The sequence below is a fragment of the Glarea lozoyensis genome (assembly GCF_000409485.1).
Source record: "Glarea lozoyensis ATCC 20868 chromosome Unknown GLAREA15, whole genome shotgun sequence".
NCBI lineage: Eukaryota > Fungi > Ascomycota > Leotiomycetes > Helotiales > Helotiaceae > Glarea > Glarea lozoyensis.
This window is the reverse complement of record NW_007360989.1, coordinates 1,601,740-1,614,863: the sequence shown is the minus strand read 5'-3', so window position 1 is coordinate 1,614,863 and position 13,124 is coordinate 1,601,740. Positions and strand designations below refer to the sequence as shown.

At 45.2% G+C, this 13,124-nt stretch overlaps 5 protein-coding genes across 5 annotated transcripts; 1 reads left to right on the top strand and 4 right to left on the bottom strand.

Annotated features, from left to right (window-relative positions):
• Positions 1 to 271: 271 nt before the first annotated feature.
• Positions 272 to 1,409, bottom strand: GLAREA_06344 (NAD(P)-binding Rossmann-fold containing protein; the record flags this gene model as incomplete). The annotated part of the gene is made up of 2 exons (XM_008081758.1): positions 272 to 484; positions 540 to 1,409. 2 exons carry the CDS (start codon positions 1,407 to 1,409, stop codon positions 272 to 274), a joined length of 1,083 nt encoding a protein of 360 aa, XP_008079949.1.
• A 750-nt stretch (positions 1,410 to 2,159) lies between these two features.
• On the bottom strand, positions 2,160 to 3,531 carry GLAREA_06343 (FAD/NAD(P)-binding protein; the record flags this gene model as incomplete). The annotated part of the gene is made up of 3 exons (XM_008081757.1): positions 2,160 to 2,294; positions 2,347 to 2,667; positions 2,716 to 3,531. 3 exons carry the CDS (start codon positions 3,529 to 3,531, stop codon positions 2,160 to 2,162), a joined length of 1,272 nt encoding a protein of 423 aa, XP_008079948.1.
• Positions 3,532 to 4,078: 547 nt separating this feature from the next.
• Positions 4,079 to 6,592, bottom strand: GLAREA_06342 (Six-hairpin glycosidase; the record flags this gene model as incomplete). Its single annotated transcript, XM_008081756.1, has 3 exons — positions 4,079 to 5,766; positions 5,824 to 6,059; positions 6,114 to 6,592. 3 exons carry the CDS (start codon positions 6,590 to 6,592, stop codon positions 4,079 to 4,081), a joined length of 2,403 nt encoding a protein of 800 aa, XP_008079947.1.
• A 776-nt stretch (positions 6,593 to 7,368) lies between these two features.
• On the bottom strand, positions 7,369 to 9,735 carry GLAREA_06341 (uncharacterized protein; the record flags this gene model as incomplete). The annotated part of the gene is made up of 6 exons (XM_008081755.1): positions 7,369 to 8,147; positions 8,202 to 8,382; positions 8,432 to 8,533; positions 8,585 to 9,043; positions 9,292 to 9,491; positions 9,540 to 9,735. 6 exons carry the CDS (start codon positions 9,733 to 9,735, stop codon positions 7,369 to 7,371), a joined length of 1,917 nt encoding a protein of 638 aa, XP_008079946.1.
• Positions 9,736 to 10,355: 620 nt separating this feature from the next.
• GLAREA_06340 (uncharacterized protein) lies at positions 10,356 to 12,972 on the top strand (the record flags this gene model as incomplete). The annotated part of the gene is made up of 3 exons (XM_008081754.1): positions 10,356 to 10,443; positions 10,534 to 12,672; positions 12,737 to 12,972. 3 exons carry the CDS (start codon positions 10,356 to 10,358, stop codon positions 12,970 to 12,972), a joined length of 2,463 nt encoding a protein of 820 aa, XP_008079945.1.
• Positions 12,973 to 13,124: the final 152 nt, after the last annotated feature.

The window sequence follows — 13,124 nt, the reverse complement described above, 5'->3', positions numbered from 1 at the left end:
TTTCTTCATTAACATACACGATATTACATTTAGCATTTCTAACGTTGTACTCCCGCGACAACTACTATACTTCTGCTCTCTCATGATTCGAAACTTATGTTCTTACGAGTCATCTTTGGTATTATCTGAATTCATTGTCAGTTGATCTGTATTTCCGCATCTCTAAACGGTTCAGAGCTCAAAATTCTATCTACTGTTCGCATCTCATGATCTTGTTTACATCTGGATTAAAATTCTCGTACTCAGCACTTCGCACATTTCCTTCTGAGGGTCACAATTTTCCACCCCAATTGTCCTCGCCAATCTTCAAGATAGGAATAAGGTTTTCACCTTGTATTCTGTCCCAGAGTGTACCTTTTCCATCCTCAATCCCTTTCTTATCCTCCATACGAAGCCACTCCTCAGCAGTCTTGATTCTCGTTGGGTGGATCTCGTCAAGGATGTTGTAGTCTCGCTTAAGAAGACTGTACTTCCAAACATTCCACTAGGAAAAAATATTAGTCTCTTTGTATCAAAGCCTTAGAGGGATGAAAGCTCACAAAGCCAGTGAAGTTATCCTTAACATTCATAGTACTCTTGTCGTTTGGAACAGCGTTATACCCAGCTGGCATCTGCCCGAAAGTCTCTCTTTCCTTCCAGTAGTCTTCCAAACTCGTATCGATATACTTCGCTGGATGTCCAGTCACTTCCTCAAAAGCTTTGGCAAAATGGGCCCATTTCACATCCTCAATTGCGATTTCCAAGTCCATCCCATTGCTTCTTTCTCGATTATCGAAAAGCCAGCGAACATACACCCCACAATCTTCAAGAGCCACCGCAAGCATACTTCCAGTGCCCATAGGCAGTCTCCAAGTAACAACACCATTTTCAACAGTTGGCGTCATGATCGTCTTGGCTGCAATTGCCATATCAATATAAGGTCCAGTCGTAAACAACGCAGCTCCCATCTTCTCTCTATTCACCTGATTCTGAAACACAATCCACTCTCCAATTCTGCCTTTCCCATCATAATGCCCAGCACGGTATTTCGGATCATACCCACTTTTCTTAGATGCGTAATCCAAATTGCCATAGACGTAAAACTTGATCCCGGATTGCAATGCGATTTCGTACGCTCGAATTGCCCAATATATTTCAGACTTCTCGCCGGTGTTGAAACCGTCGATGTTCACGAACGCACCATCGCAACCTTGGAAGCCGGAGCGAAGAATTTCTTCGTCGGCGAAGGTTCCTTCGTGAAGCTCGACATTGCCGAGAGCGAGAAGAGATTTGGCTCTAGCGGAGTTTGGGTCGCGAGTTAGGACTCTAACGGAGTATTTCTTGTCGGCGACGAGGGATTTGATGACGGGTAGGCCTTGAGCACCGGTTCCGCCTATGATAAAGATTTTTGATATTTTGGGTAGAGACATGTTTGAAGTCTATATCTCTACTGCAAGAAAGGTGTATTGATAAGTATTTGATTGGCTTGCGACTGAGTGGGTGTTCGAAAGTAGAGTTGGGCAGGAGCAAATGACTGTTCTGTAAAGTGGAGAATTGAATGAAAACTGGCGAGTAACATTGACTTATAAGGGACTAATTTTTTACGTCGATTGTTTTGTTGAGTAATACAATATTAGCTCCATAACGATTTCAGCTACTCGTAGAAGCATCCTGAACTAAGAAGGGATGTTGAGTAATCCAATTTTCACCCCTACTAACGACCATTTCGCCCATGTCGCCTATTTCGAGTGATTAGTTTTTGACCCTCTTGCAACATTAGTTTCTACCGGGATTTGACACAATTAGGCAATATGTGATTGAAGACTTCCGTTGCATCATCAGTTAGTGGCAGGATCAGTAATCAGACTGGTCCCATCTAGTTTCTGCGGACAAGGCTTGAAATTCGATACAAGTCCGAATCCGTAACCCTGAACTTAGAGTTTCACGTAATACTTCAAGTTGAGAACACCGAGGAATCTTGACATAAAGTCACACCGAATGCCGAGACGCAACCCAAGATCATATGTAGAAATCTCATTTTAATATGGCGAAATGAAATTTGAGACTAAATAAGGTCAATTTCCGTCAAAAGTCTGGCCAGTCGACATAGATAATTATTAAAGAACCAACACAGTTTCAAACTAATCTTAATACAATTCCATCAAGCAGAACAAAACGTCCTAGAAGTTCTTCTCGTCATACTTAGCACCCAAATGCCACCAAGCATTTCCAACTTCAAAATCAACTTTCCCACCTTTCAAAGGGACCAAAATCTCGGTACCATCTGAATCCTGTAGATATCCAACACCGTTATCCTAGAGGCAACATCAGTATCTCCGGTTTTCAATCCCGGAACAGAAGACCTACCTTTCCTAGACTCAATTTTAAACTACCCTCCAACGGACTCGGGTTGTATGCTTTCATTTTCCCGCCAGAGATAGAAGCGATGATGTTCGAACATACAACTTGAGCTTGCATCATTCCTGCTCTTGCCATTTTGGCACCGCCGGTATCTGCTACATCTCCGAGCGCGAAGATGTTTGTAAGACAACTTTCTGAATCTAACTTGGAGTCTGTAATAATCTGTAGTGTTGGTTTGACGAGAATTTGACCATTTTCGAAAGAGATACTTGATGGTGAAAATGAAGCCAATAGAGATGAGTTTGGTGATTGGCCTGTACAAGGGATCTAAACAATTAAGCCTTCTAGATTTTTTTTCTTGGGAAGTAAACTTACAATCAAATCAAACAATCGCTTACTTCCATTTTGAAATGTCAGATCCTCAGCTTTCCAGTCGCCATTCGCGGTCAAACTCGGTCTTTCACCCAACAGGACTTCAATACCCAGCTCCCCCAACTTCCCAAACACATAATCATGTAACTTGCGCCCAAAACTTGTAAGCAACTTCTTCCGCGAGTGTATCAGAGTAACAACTTTATCAGGATAAAATGTCTTAATATCACAAGCAAGCTGCACGCCCACGGCCCCAGCACCGACAATCGCAATAGTGTTCGACTCAAATATCCGATCCTGTAACGCCTTTAACTCACCACAAGCTCCAGTCTTCTCACAAGCCAACAACTTCGCAGGAGGGGCTTGCGTAACTCCCGTCGCGACCGCCAAAAATTCATAACCGATTATCCTCCTATCCTCCAGCACAACCTCGTCCTCTCTGATCTTCACCACAGTTCCTCTTATCTGCTCAAACACACCCACAGGGTTTCCTCTACCAAGTCCATCATAAGGAATAAACGCCCTCTCTTGCCTCCCTCTGACAACCGAGTACCGTGGAAAATTAAACGTATAATTGAAATGCGAGTTCTTCTCGATCAAAATAACTTTGTATCCGGTAGGTAAAGTTTCAGCAAGTCGTTTCGCGAGTTGAATGCCAGCGAAGGAACCGCCTATGATGAGTACATGTTTTGGATTTTCGGTGGAAATATATGTTTTGTTGTGGATTATGGCGCGGATTCTTTGGGTTATCAGTTGGAGTGCGAAAGAGAGGATTTGAGGTGAGTACTTCAAGATGAGGCGAAGAGTTTCGAGAGCCATACTGAGAAGTCTTAATCCAGAGATATTTAGTAAGAATGAAATAAAGAGAGAAGGAGAAAATGTGTTTAGTAGTTACCTGAAATTATTGTCTGGTACGTACGTTGGAAAGTCCGAGCTCGGAGATATCACTCGGCCGTTCGGCATATTGAGGAACTTTCGAACAATCCGGCATGGAGGAATATCTGGAGAATCCCGGGATCATGGGATGTTATGCAAGAGACGAGATTGATAAGATTAGATCTTCATGCATGATCTGATAATGGAAGAAAATATGGTTCCGGAGGGCAGGTAATACGATGGCGCTGAATTGCTACAATTTACCGATTCTTATCTCCGGTCTCTCACAACAACACCCCCTGAACTTCCTCGGAAGCAGAACATCTGGAACAAGCGAACATAGTGAGAGCGAGATATTATAAAGCAGTTTTGGCTTTTCATATGAATGTCTCAAAATATCAAATGAAGGGGATTTATCGTTAAATGAAAATGAAAATTTCATTCATCCCTTTTATTCTTCAGCCCACTGTGATGTACTGATCCATATTGTTTAACTGACTCCAGCACCAAGTGTGACTGTATATACCCCAGACGCTATTGTTGCAATCGGGCCAGTATACGTAACGTCATTAACTGAAAAAGCCACTCCATTTTGGACACGTATTGCCAGAGATCCCCCGCTCCTTGAAGTGATGGTTGCACTGGTAAGAGCCTTATTTGACCATTTAATATCAACTATAAAATTCCCTCTTGCCACAAGGCCTTTGACACTTCCCGTAGGCACAGCTGATGGCAGAGCAGGAAGCAGATGTACAATAACATGACTCTGCAAGAGCATTTCCGCTATAGCCGAAGTGAAACCAAAATTTCCATCGATTTGGAAAGCCGTACCTGGTCCGTTATCGGTATTCCACAAGTTGGCGCTTGGAAACTTCTGCAGGAAGGCTTGGGCGTTACTCCAGACTTTATCGCCTTGGAAAAGACGAGCGTAGAGGTTCATGACCCAGGTACGTGACCAACCTGTGCTTCCACTTCCACTTTTCATGCGGTTATCGATTAATACCATAGCTGCGTTTGAGAGAGTGGTGGATTTCAGCGGCGATATCTGTGACCCTGGAAAGAGGCCAAAAACGGGACTCATGTGGCGGTGCGCTGGCTCGGCCTCAGCATACTCATTTCGCCATTCGAGGATTTGCCCTCTAGATCCAACTTGGGGTGGCTTGATCTTCGCCAGATACTTTTTGGCGTTTGCCAGATCAGTGCCTGTGATACCCAAAACGTTGCAAGTTTCGATGACCGCGGTAAAAAGTTCATACAACATTGAGTTATCCATTGTAGGTGCAATGTCGATGCCTGCAGTAGAACCTGCCGTTTTCATGTTTGAAGGAACAATGAATGTATTTTCTGGGGAAAGTGATGGCCCCGTGCTGTAGTAATTATTATGCTCAAAGAGATAGCAATAGTAAAAGTTCGCAGCGCTTTGGAGGACTGGCCAAGCACGGTTTCGTAAGAAAGCTGTGTCGAGAGTAAACCGATAATGTTCCATCAGATGAAGTGAGAGCCATGCACCGCCCATGGGCCACATCATATAAGGTGTTCCGTAGTCCACAGGAGCAGCATCTCCCCATAGATCAATATTGTGATGCAACACAAAGCCGCCATTATTGCAGCCATACATGAGCTGAGCCATAGCTTTCCCACGAGGCACGGCAACGTCAATGAGATCAAATAAGGGCTTGTGCGTTTCTTGGAGGTTGCACGTTTCGGCTGGCCAGTAATTCATCTCCGTGTTGATGTTAATGGTGTACTTACTCTGCCAAGAAGGATTGTAGTCTTTGTTCCAGATTCCCTGTAAGTTGGCAGGCAGCGACAACGGACCGGTATCGCGAGATGATGCAATCAAGAGGTGACGGCCAAAATTGTACATCAGTGTAACGAGTTGAGGATCGTTTTCGGGTTTGCTCTTGTGATTGCTCAAACGGGTGGGTGTGGCCTGATTGCTACTGGAGCCTACTCCTAGATCAAGACTGACTCTGGCCATTAGACTGCTGTGATCCGCAATGGCAGAGTTTCTGATTGCGTTGTAGCCTGAATTAACCGCTGCATCTAATTTACGTTGCACCTCTGCTTCCCAGGCACTTTGATTGGCATAGCGGTAAGACGATTCAGCGTCAAAGAAGATGTCGACAGTCGTGGCGCCACTAATAGATATTGATTTTCCATCACTGCTAACAGTACCTGTTTTAAGCGGTTAAATTCCAGGGTTTTCTCTTCGGGGAACCCTCAAGAACTTACCACCGCTGTTAACAATTCTCGCCTCAGCAGTGAAAGCTATAGCGCCACTCGATTGGCCACTATTCGCTTTCAGAATGATTGCATTCGATCCCGCGATGCTGTTGCTAATTGTGGCGCGTTGATCGGTCACCCAGCTAGTGCGGGATAAAGCACAATTGACGTTGAGTTTCCCGGTTTGGCTAGCTGACAGTCGAACAGCCATGACTCCAGCTGGATAGCTAGCGACGAACTCACGACTTGGAAAGTATGTCAGTTGGTGCGTAACAGTTGGGTATAGAATTTAGACTCACGTGTAATTAACTCCACCAGAATTGTAGGTAACAAATGCGGTACCCTGAGAAGTATCCAGGTAGCGAGTGTACGACGTCAAGCTTGAGCTAGAATGCCCAAAGTCAAGTAGCAAATCGACCAACGGATTGTAGGCTCTTGGTGATGTAGGGTTACCAGCCATGTTTTGAAGAACGAGATCTCCAGCTCCAGTTAAGTCGCCGGATTGAAGGCGCGATCGAATGTTAGGTAGAGCCGCGAGAGATTTGGAGTTGCCACGATTCTGCCATGGTCCGCTCCAGACTGAATTCTCATTCAAAGTCACCTTTTCATTAGCAGATCCAAATACAGCACCAGCGACTCTTCCATTGCCGATAGGTAAAGCAGATGCAAAATCTCCAGCAGCGGAGGTATACCATGCGAAGCGAGAGCCATCCATTTGGCCTACAGCTGCTGGCAGCAGTGCTCCTAGCACAGTGAGTAAATTACGGCTGCCAAACATAATGAACAACAAATAGTCCTCTAGAACGATGTATCCTATGTCGGTAAGGGGCCAACGTTGAGAGCAGAGTACTTTAGGGGAGACAACGTTGGCCTTAATAGAGATTGAGAATCACCATGTCGGGGCATCTTTGAAAATAGGTGGTGCGGGCAGATTTTTGCTTTAACAGTATGGACCATACAGTTTAGGCTACCGCGGAATAATTAGTGAGACTTGAGGGGAAAATTGGATTCCTAGGTGTCTTCGCAAACATAACCTAACTTTATTCGTCAACTTCCATCAATGACCAACATCACAAGAGACTTGCTTGCATTAATTATTTCGATAGGATGTCGTAAACCTGCTTACGATGATGAGCATAAGAAATTCTCAGAAGGGATAAGATAGTTACTTACAAATAATGTGATTATCTGTTGTACAATTCTGGACAGTCAATTGGCGCGACATTCTTGCCTCCATGCGGTTTGCATGCATCAGTTGAGAAGCGATTGCTTATTTCGTTTACGTTGAAAGTTTTACAAGCGCAACAATCAGGAGCGCTGAATGTTTACAAGCGCAGCAATCAAAAGTTACCTATTGCCCTAACACATAGCCTGATATACGTGCCACTCATTTATCAGATCCGGTAACCCCGCTCCTTAGCTATTACACCCTATAATTTCGTAGCATAAAAACATCGAAAGAGTAATAGTATGATGACATATTTTTGAAAGCCTACTTACATATATATTTAGATTAGCGCCATTGACCTCTGACCATTACCGATCCACAACATATTAGAAACTCTCCCTCGATCTTCTCCGCCCCTCCTCCTCCATCTGCGGCTGTCCAGTAAATTCCTCAGCGACCCATGCGAGAAACACAGTTTCATGCACCTGCACCGGCGGCCCATCTGGAGCTGGATCTCTATCGAACTCAGGTACTTTCTGGACTTGGAACTCCACGCCATCCTTCCTCGCTCTTCTCATAGCATACAAATTAAATCCAAGATACCAGAGTAATCCTAATCCCATAATACTCCATGCAACAGTAGGTGCTGTATACCACGACACAGAAAATGTCGATTGTTGGGCAAACTTGCCATTGGGTGGAACCCAAAAGGCGATTATTGGATAGCCACTTCCAATCGCAAATACCATAGCTGCAAGAATGCTGAAGAATGGGTTGAAGGACGACTTCAGTCTCCATTGGGCGCGGCTACTGAAACGTAGTTTGAGCATTCCGATAGCGATACTAAAGGCGAATATCGCTGCAAAAGTGTATGAGTATAGATCAACAAGAACTCCGTAGGCGTTGGTGGGGCTCAGATTGATTGTCGCAAGGATCATGATAATTGTGAAGCACCAGTGCAGAAATAGGGCACCAAATGGAGTTTCTTGAGAGTGTTCTCGAGGGTCGAGCCAGGGTTGCTTTAAAAGCCAGTGGAAGCGTCGGTTGATGAAAGAATGCTTGTCACTCTGAATCCACATCAAGAAACGACCGAAAGATAGGTTTTTGCTTTGTCCGAAGAATTTGGCCCATGGCAAGATTCCTTCTTTTGCGATCTCTTGTTTGACTATTTATTGCGTTAGCATATGGTGCCAATATGGTATCCTTTCCTTTATTGTACCTCTTGCTGCCGTAAAAGTCATAACCACAATATTCCCGAAGCTAGAAACTGCCATGAATGCCGAAAGAATACGTTTCGATTGGTTATCATCGCCAGAAAGTGTGCCGAATGTCAAGTCCATAAACGCAAGAGCCACATTCTTACCACTCTCTTCTTGAGTCGCTTTGGGCACGACAATCATCTACACAAGAAATTTAGTCGTTGTCTAGGTAGCAGTAGCGGACACATACATATGCTACATTGACAAGAAGATATAAAAGACACACTATCCCGACTCCAATAGAGGTTCCAACTGGCATCGTTTTCCGTGGCCTAGCAATTTCTCCCAGAACCTAGCTGCCATTAATGGTTGCTCGTAAAAATAGATGACCAATTTAACTCACATAATTAGGCTGGTCAAATCCACTCCAAGCAAATAACACGGCGAGAAAAGCCTTCGTATAGCCGTAAGAGTCATCAGCAGCATCAGCAAACGCATTGGTGACAGCCATATTTTGCGTAGCATATGTTTTGGTATCGAATGCACCAGCCCACGCACATATGCCAGTTATGATGATCAATAGCAGCATCAAAACCTTGACAAATGCAAAAGCATTATTTAAATATATGCCTCCTCTTCTCGAGAAAGAATGGATTAAGCAGGCTAATGTAGCAGCGGCGACTGCTAGACCTCGAACTCCGCTATTCGTAACTGTAACGTTCGCAGCTTCGAGTGTTCGTATCCCAAATATCAAGCAATTGCCAGCCATGTTTCCGATTATTATATACCCCGCGGCAAACACGCAGGTCACCAAGAGAACTGTTCTCTCTCGGTACGCGGGCCACGTGAAGACATATTGAAGCTGCGACGTCGTTAGCAAGATGTACCCAAGTGTCTATGTAAGTAAAGGCTAGCAAAATATGACATGAATAAATTGAAGTGCAGGAATTGAAGTTGAAGGGATCATCGGCGCAATGCTTCGGTGACAGATGATGCAAGTTAAGAAGCAAATAAGGCACTATCACATAGAATATCACCACTTTCTCTATCGACACAGCGGGTCGCATGAAATCTGAGCCCGTTACGAGAACCGATGCTTGAAACACGTACATAGTTCAATGTTCCTCCACTTCTCGGAATGCCCTGCTCTACACCTTCGAATTTGTGTCGTGGGGTTGTGAGCCCGAATTCGATATTCAGGTGCGTCCCCGCAATGGTATATATCGCACCTGCTAGCCAAAACAAAAGTGTAACGCCAACACTGCGAGTACCACGCATTATAGTCGACGGAGAATTGAAAATTCCAGTACCTTGCGAATTTGTTAGCCCAATATCAGGAGTCATCGCTTGTGAATTACCTATAACACGATTTACCACCAACGCAATCACTGACCAATACCCCAAACGAAACCTCTCTTCGGGAGCCTTGGTTATAATTGTATTCGGTATATTCTCTGGAAGAATATCCAAGATCGCGGAATTAAAACTACTGTCATCGTCTCCTGGGTATCGTGGGTCGCTTCTCGGATCGGTTATTTGCGTCATGGAAACCATTGTTGCGACTGTCCAAGTTCCGTCAATTCGCACGATTGAAGTCAAATCCTTCTGGAAGGAATTTCGATAATAAGATCAAAGTGCTGGTGACAAGGCTGGAGGCACCTTGAAGAAGTGCTACACCTGACCAAATTTGGCGTTCGTTGCCAAGTGCCAACATAATATCGGGCAAACTCATCCCCATCAACAAGGCTGGAGGGATTTGGTGGCTTCAGCCAAGCCCTGATATGTGATAATGTTTCTTCGTTTCATTGGATGTTTTCCACTATTGCATGCTCGTTCGAGGTGCACATGCAAATGGGGTCCAATAACATACCAAAGTAAATTTGGATCTCAACACAAACGGGGCGCTACCAATATTGTGTGCGGAGCCCCGTATACTGCCTCGCCAGTTCCTCGCCCTTTATCGATTTGTACCACCACCCAACAATAGACAAGAGCTCAGCCCTGAGCAACGATTTAGACAGGCGCAAGATACCTGGTGCTTGCTCCGCTCAATAGTACCCGCACGAACACATTTGAAACGCTCACTCTCCTTCCTAGATTGATGCGCTGCCGAACCACCGGCGTGGGTGAATATCCTATCAAAAAGCGCCTTTGGTGGCAAGTATAATGCAATCATGTCTGTTTCGGCAGGAGACGTAATACGGATCGCTGGCCTTGCGTGGGAAATATACCGCTTGGGATGGGGAGAAGAGTTCGATGCAAGTATGTAAAGCGTGATATCCCAATCTTTAAACCAGCATGAAAAGATTGCGTCCTTTTTGACAAGGTTCTGACTAACATGCGCACTTGAAGGCCAGCAATATCAAGAATTCGGGAGTGACATCAAGAGCCTTGCCGAGAACTTGAATAACATAGCCAGAGTCGTCGAGAATGCCAGAGCAACATGGGCGCAAGAGTCTCTTCGATTTGCAAGATCTCGAGGACCCCTTCAGCAGAGAGACTGGGACTTATCGTCCTTGAACGAAATCATCGGAGATTATCAGAAAACGCTGATCGAATGTAGAAAACTTCTGGAGGAAAATTATGAATTCAGAAAAAGCCGAAATTTTGCTTACAACTTCGAGTGGAATCTTGTGATCCAGCCGAAAGTAGATGGACTTCGCAGACGGTTGGAATCGCACAATGCGAAGATTGCTATCCTGCTGAAGCCTTTGGAGTTGAACCTCTTATCCGAAATCCATCGAGATCTGGCGGATCGAATAGACGCGGTTCACAGAAGCATCCTGCACCTTCAGGGTCTACTGATACCAGATGTTGAACAAGCTCTCTATGAACAGGCGAGGAGTACAGGTGCCATTGTTTTGGTGGTTCCGTTGGAAATTGAAAGGAAGTTTCAGCTCAGTGCAGAAAGAATTCATCCAGAAATGAGGTTCCCAGGACAATTTCCTCTCAAAGCCGGAGCAGATGCCTTTATAGCGCATTTCAGAGAAAGCACGAGAAACTTCACGGCAGGAAATTTCCTCAATGAGCGCACACCACTTCCCAAGCAATATCTGGCTCTCCTCAAATGTATCTGGATCATCAGGAGCCTCCTTCAAAGCAGCCGAATAAGAGAAGTTCCTCAAGATTCTCAATGGCCAGGCTATATCCGGCAGTTGAATGAAGACGTGTCAGTAGAATCCCAGCGATTCACTGCTCCATCCGCTCAAAGGCTTATCGCGCCAAATTTGAATGTCCTAGTGCAAGACGATGAATACAGCATCTGGCCGGCAGAAAACATCGCTGAGCATATATCACCTCATTCTGAGGTTTTTCTAGAGGAAGTAATGAAGATTCAGTTGCCAGCACCATCACAATCTCTTCAACGAGAGATGACAGTCTACCGACTAGAACAATCGAAATTCCGGTTGGTCGAGTCCATAGAAGAAAGAGGCAACCAAGGCGCACGGCGACAAGAGTTCAAAATGGACATTGATCTGAAGACCGTCAATTTGACGCCGCTGTACGCCACACCTAGCTCTCGGCAGAAATCACTGGAGGTGCTTATAAATTCGCCAAGTACACAGATCCAACCAACTTTCCAAGACATAAAACAAACTTTACGGTTCCAGCATCTTCTCACCGGCTATAAGGTGTACGAAAGATACGACCAGGCTATGGTCACGGTCTCATTCTTCGTGTCTGATCAGAAAGCGCCGATAGTTGAACATGGAAGGCTCCAGTTGTGGTTACCGCAGCCATATGGCTCTGGTACCTCGTCATCAACAACTTCCGTTGCGCCAAGCACAGCTCAAACTCCCGCCAACATGAGCCAGACGACCTTGAACACTGCTATGGGTTCTATGTCATTGGGTAACAGGCCCGGGGACAGATCGCCTCTGAGTCCGCAAGCACCCAGCAGAGGTCCTAGTCCGTTTGAGAGACGACCAAACGATACAGGCAGAGGACCTAGTCCATTTGATAGAAGACCAAGCGACACAAGCAGCCGATCGGCTACTCCGTCACAGGAAAATGTAGGTTCAAGTCGATATAGCATACGCTCTTTCTCGACTCGAAACCGAAACCGTACGCCAAGCGTAATGACAAGTATGACGAATTCAAGCTCAATGTCGCGAAGTACCGTTTCTTCGATCACGACAGTGAGCACAGGTACAGGCAAAGCACACCTGCATCACAAGCCATCGAAGCCATTGCTAGTGATCTTCTTGAAGAGCCAAGATTCTTCTGCAAAACTTGCGCTCGCTGCGATTCAAATCGATGACAAGACTGAGGTCAAACGAGAAAGATGTCAGTGTCGGACATCAAATAGCAAATGCAGAATTTCGTGCATCGAAAGATCTGATGGTTTCTTGCATGCTCAGCGGTGGGATGCTGACCAAGGACTTATGAGCTGGAATCTAGCTCAGGTAGGAACAGAACAGAGGAAAGATCTGCCGGCAAATGCTTGGAACAATGTGAAGCGTGTATCAATGAGCTTTGATTGCTTGGAAGGTATGTGATCCGTCGCCCATGTGGCCACTTACCGGCTTTGAGGGGTGGAGCTAATGTCTCGAAGACAGGTACAAATTCAGCGGAAGTCCATGTTCTTGCAAGCCAAAGATGGCCCATGATCAGGCAAGATGTATCCTCGAAGGACATCATGGCATCTTTGGTGTTGTTAAACAAATAGGAAGCCAAAGGTTGAAAAACTATCACGATCAGCGCGATCAATCCACGTCGAGGAACATGGTCCTTGGATCTTTGCCTGAAGACGAGCAAGACAACATACCAACTGGTTCAAATTATCGATAGGTTCTGGGTCGAAAGTTGTTCAATAATTAGGTGACATTTGGCGAAAACTGGCGACACATCTCAAACTCCGATAACTCCTAAATCATGGATGCAGCATTTGAAGCAATTCCTCAGGAGCTTCTGAATCATCGCCATCGCCTTACTCGTGGAGA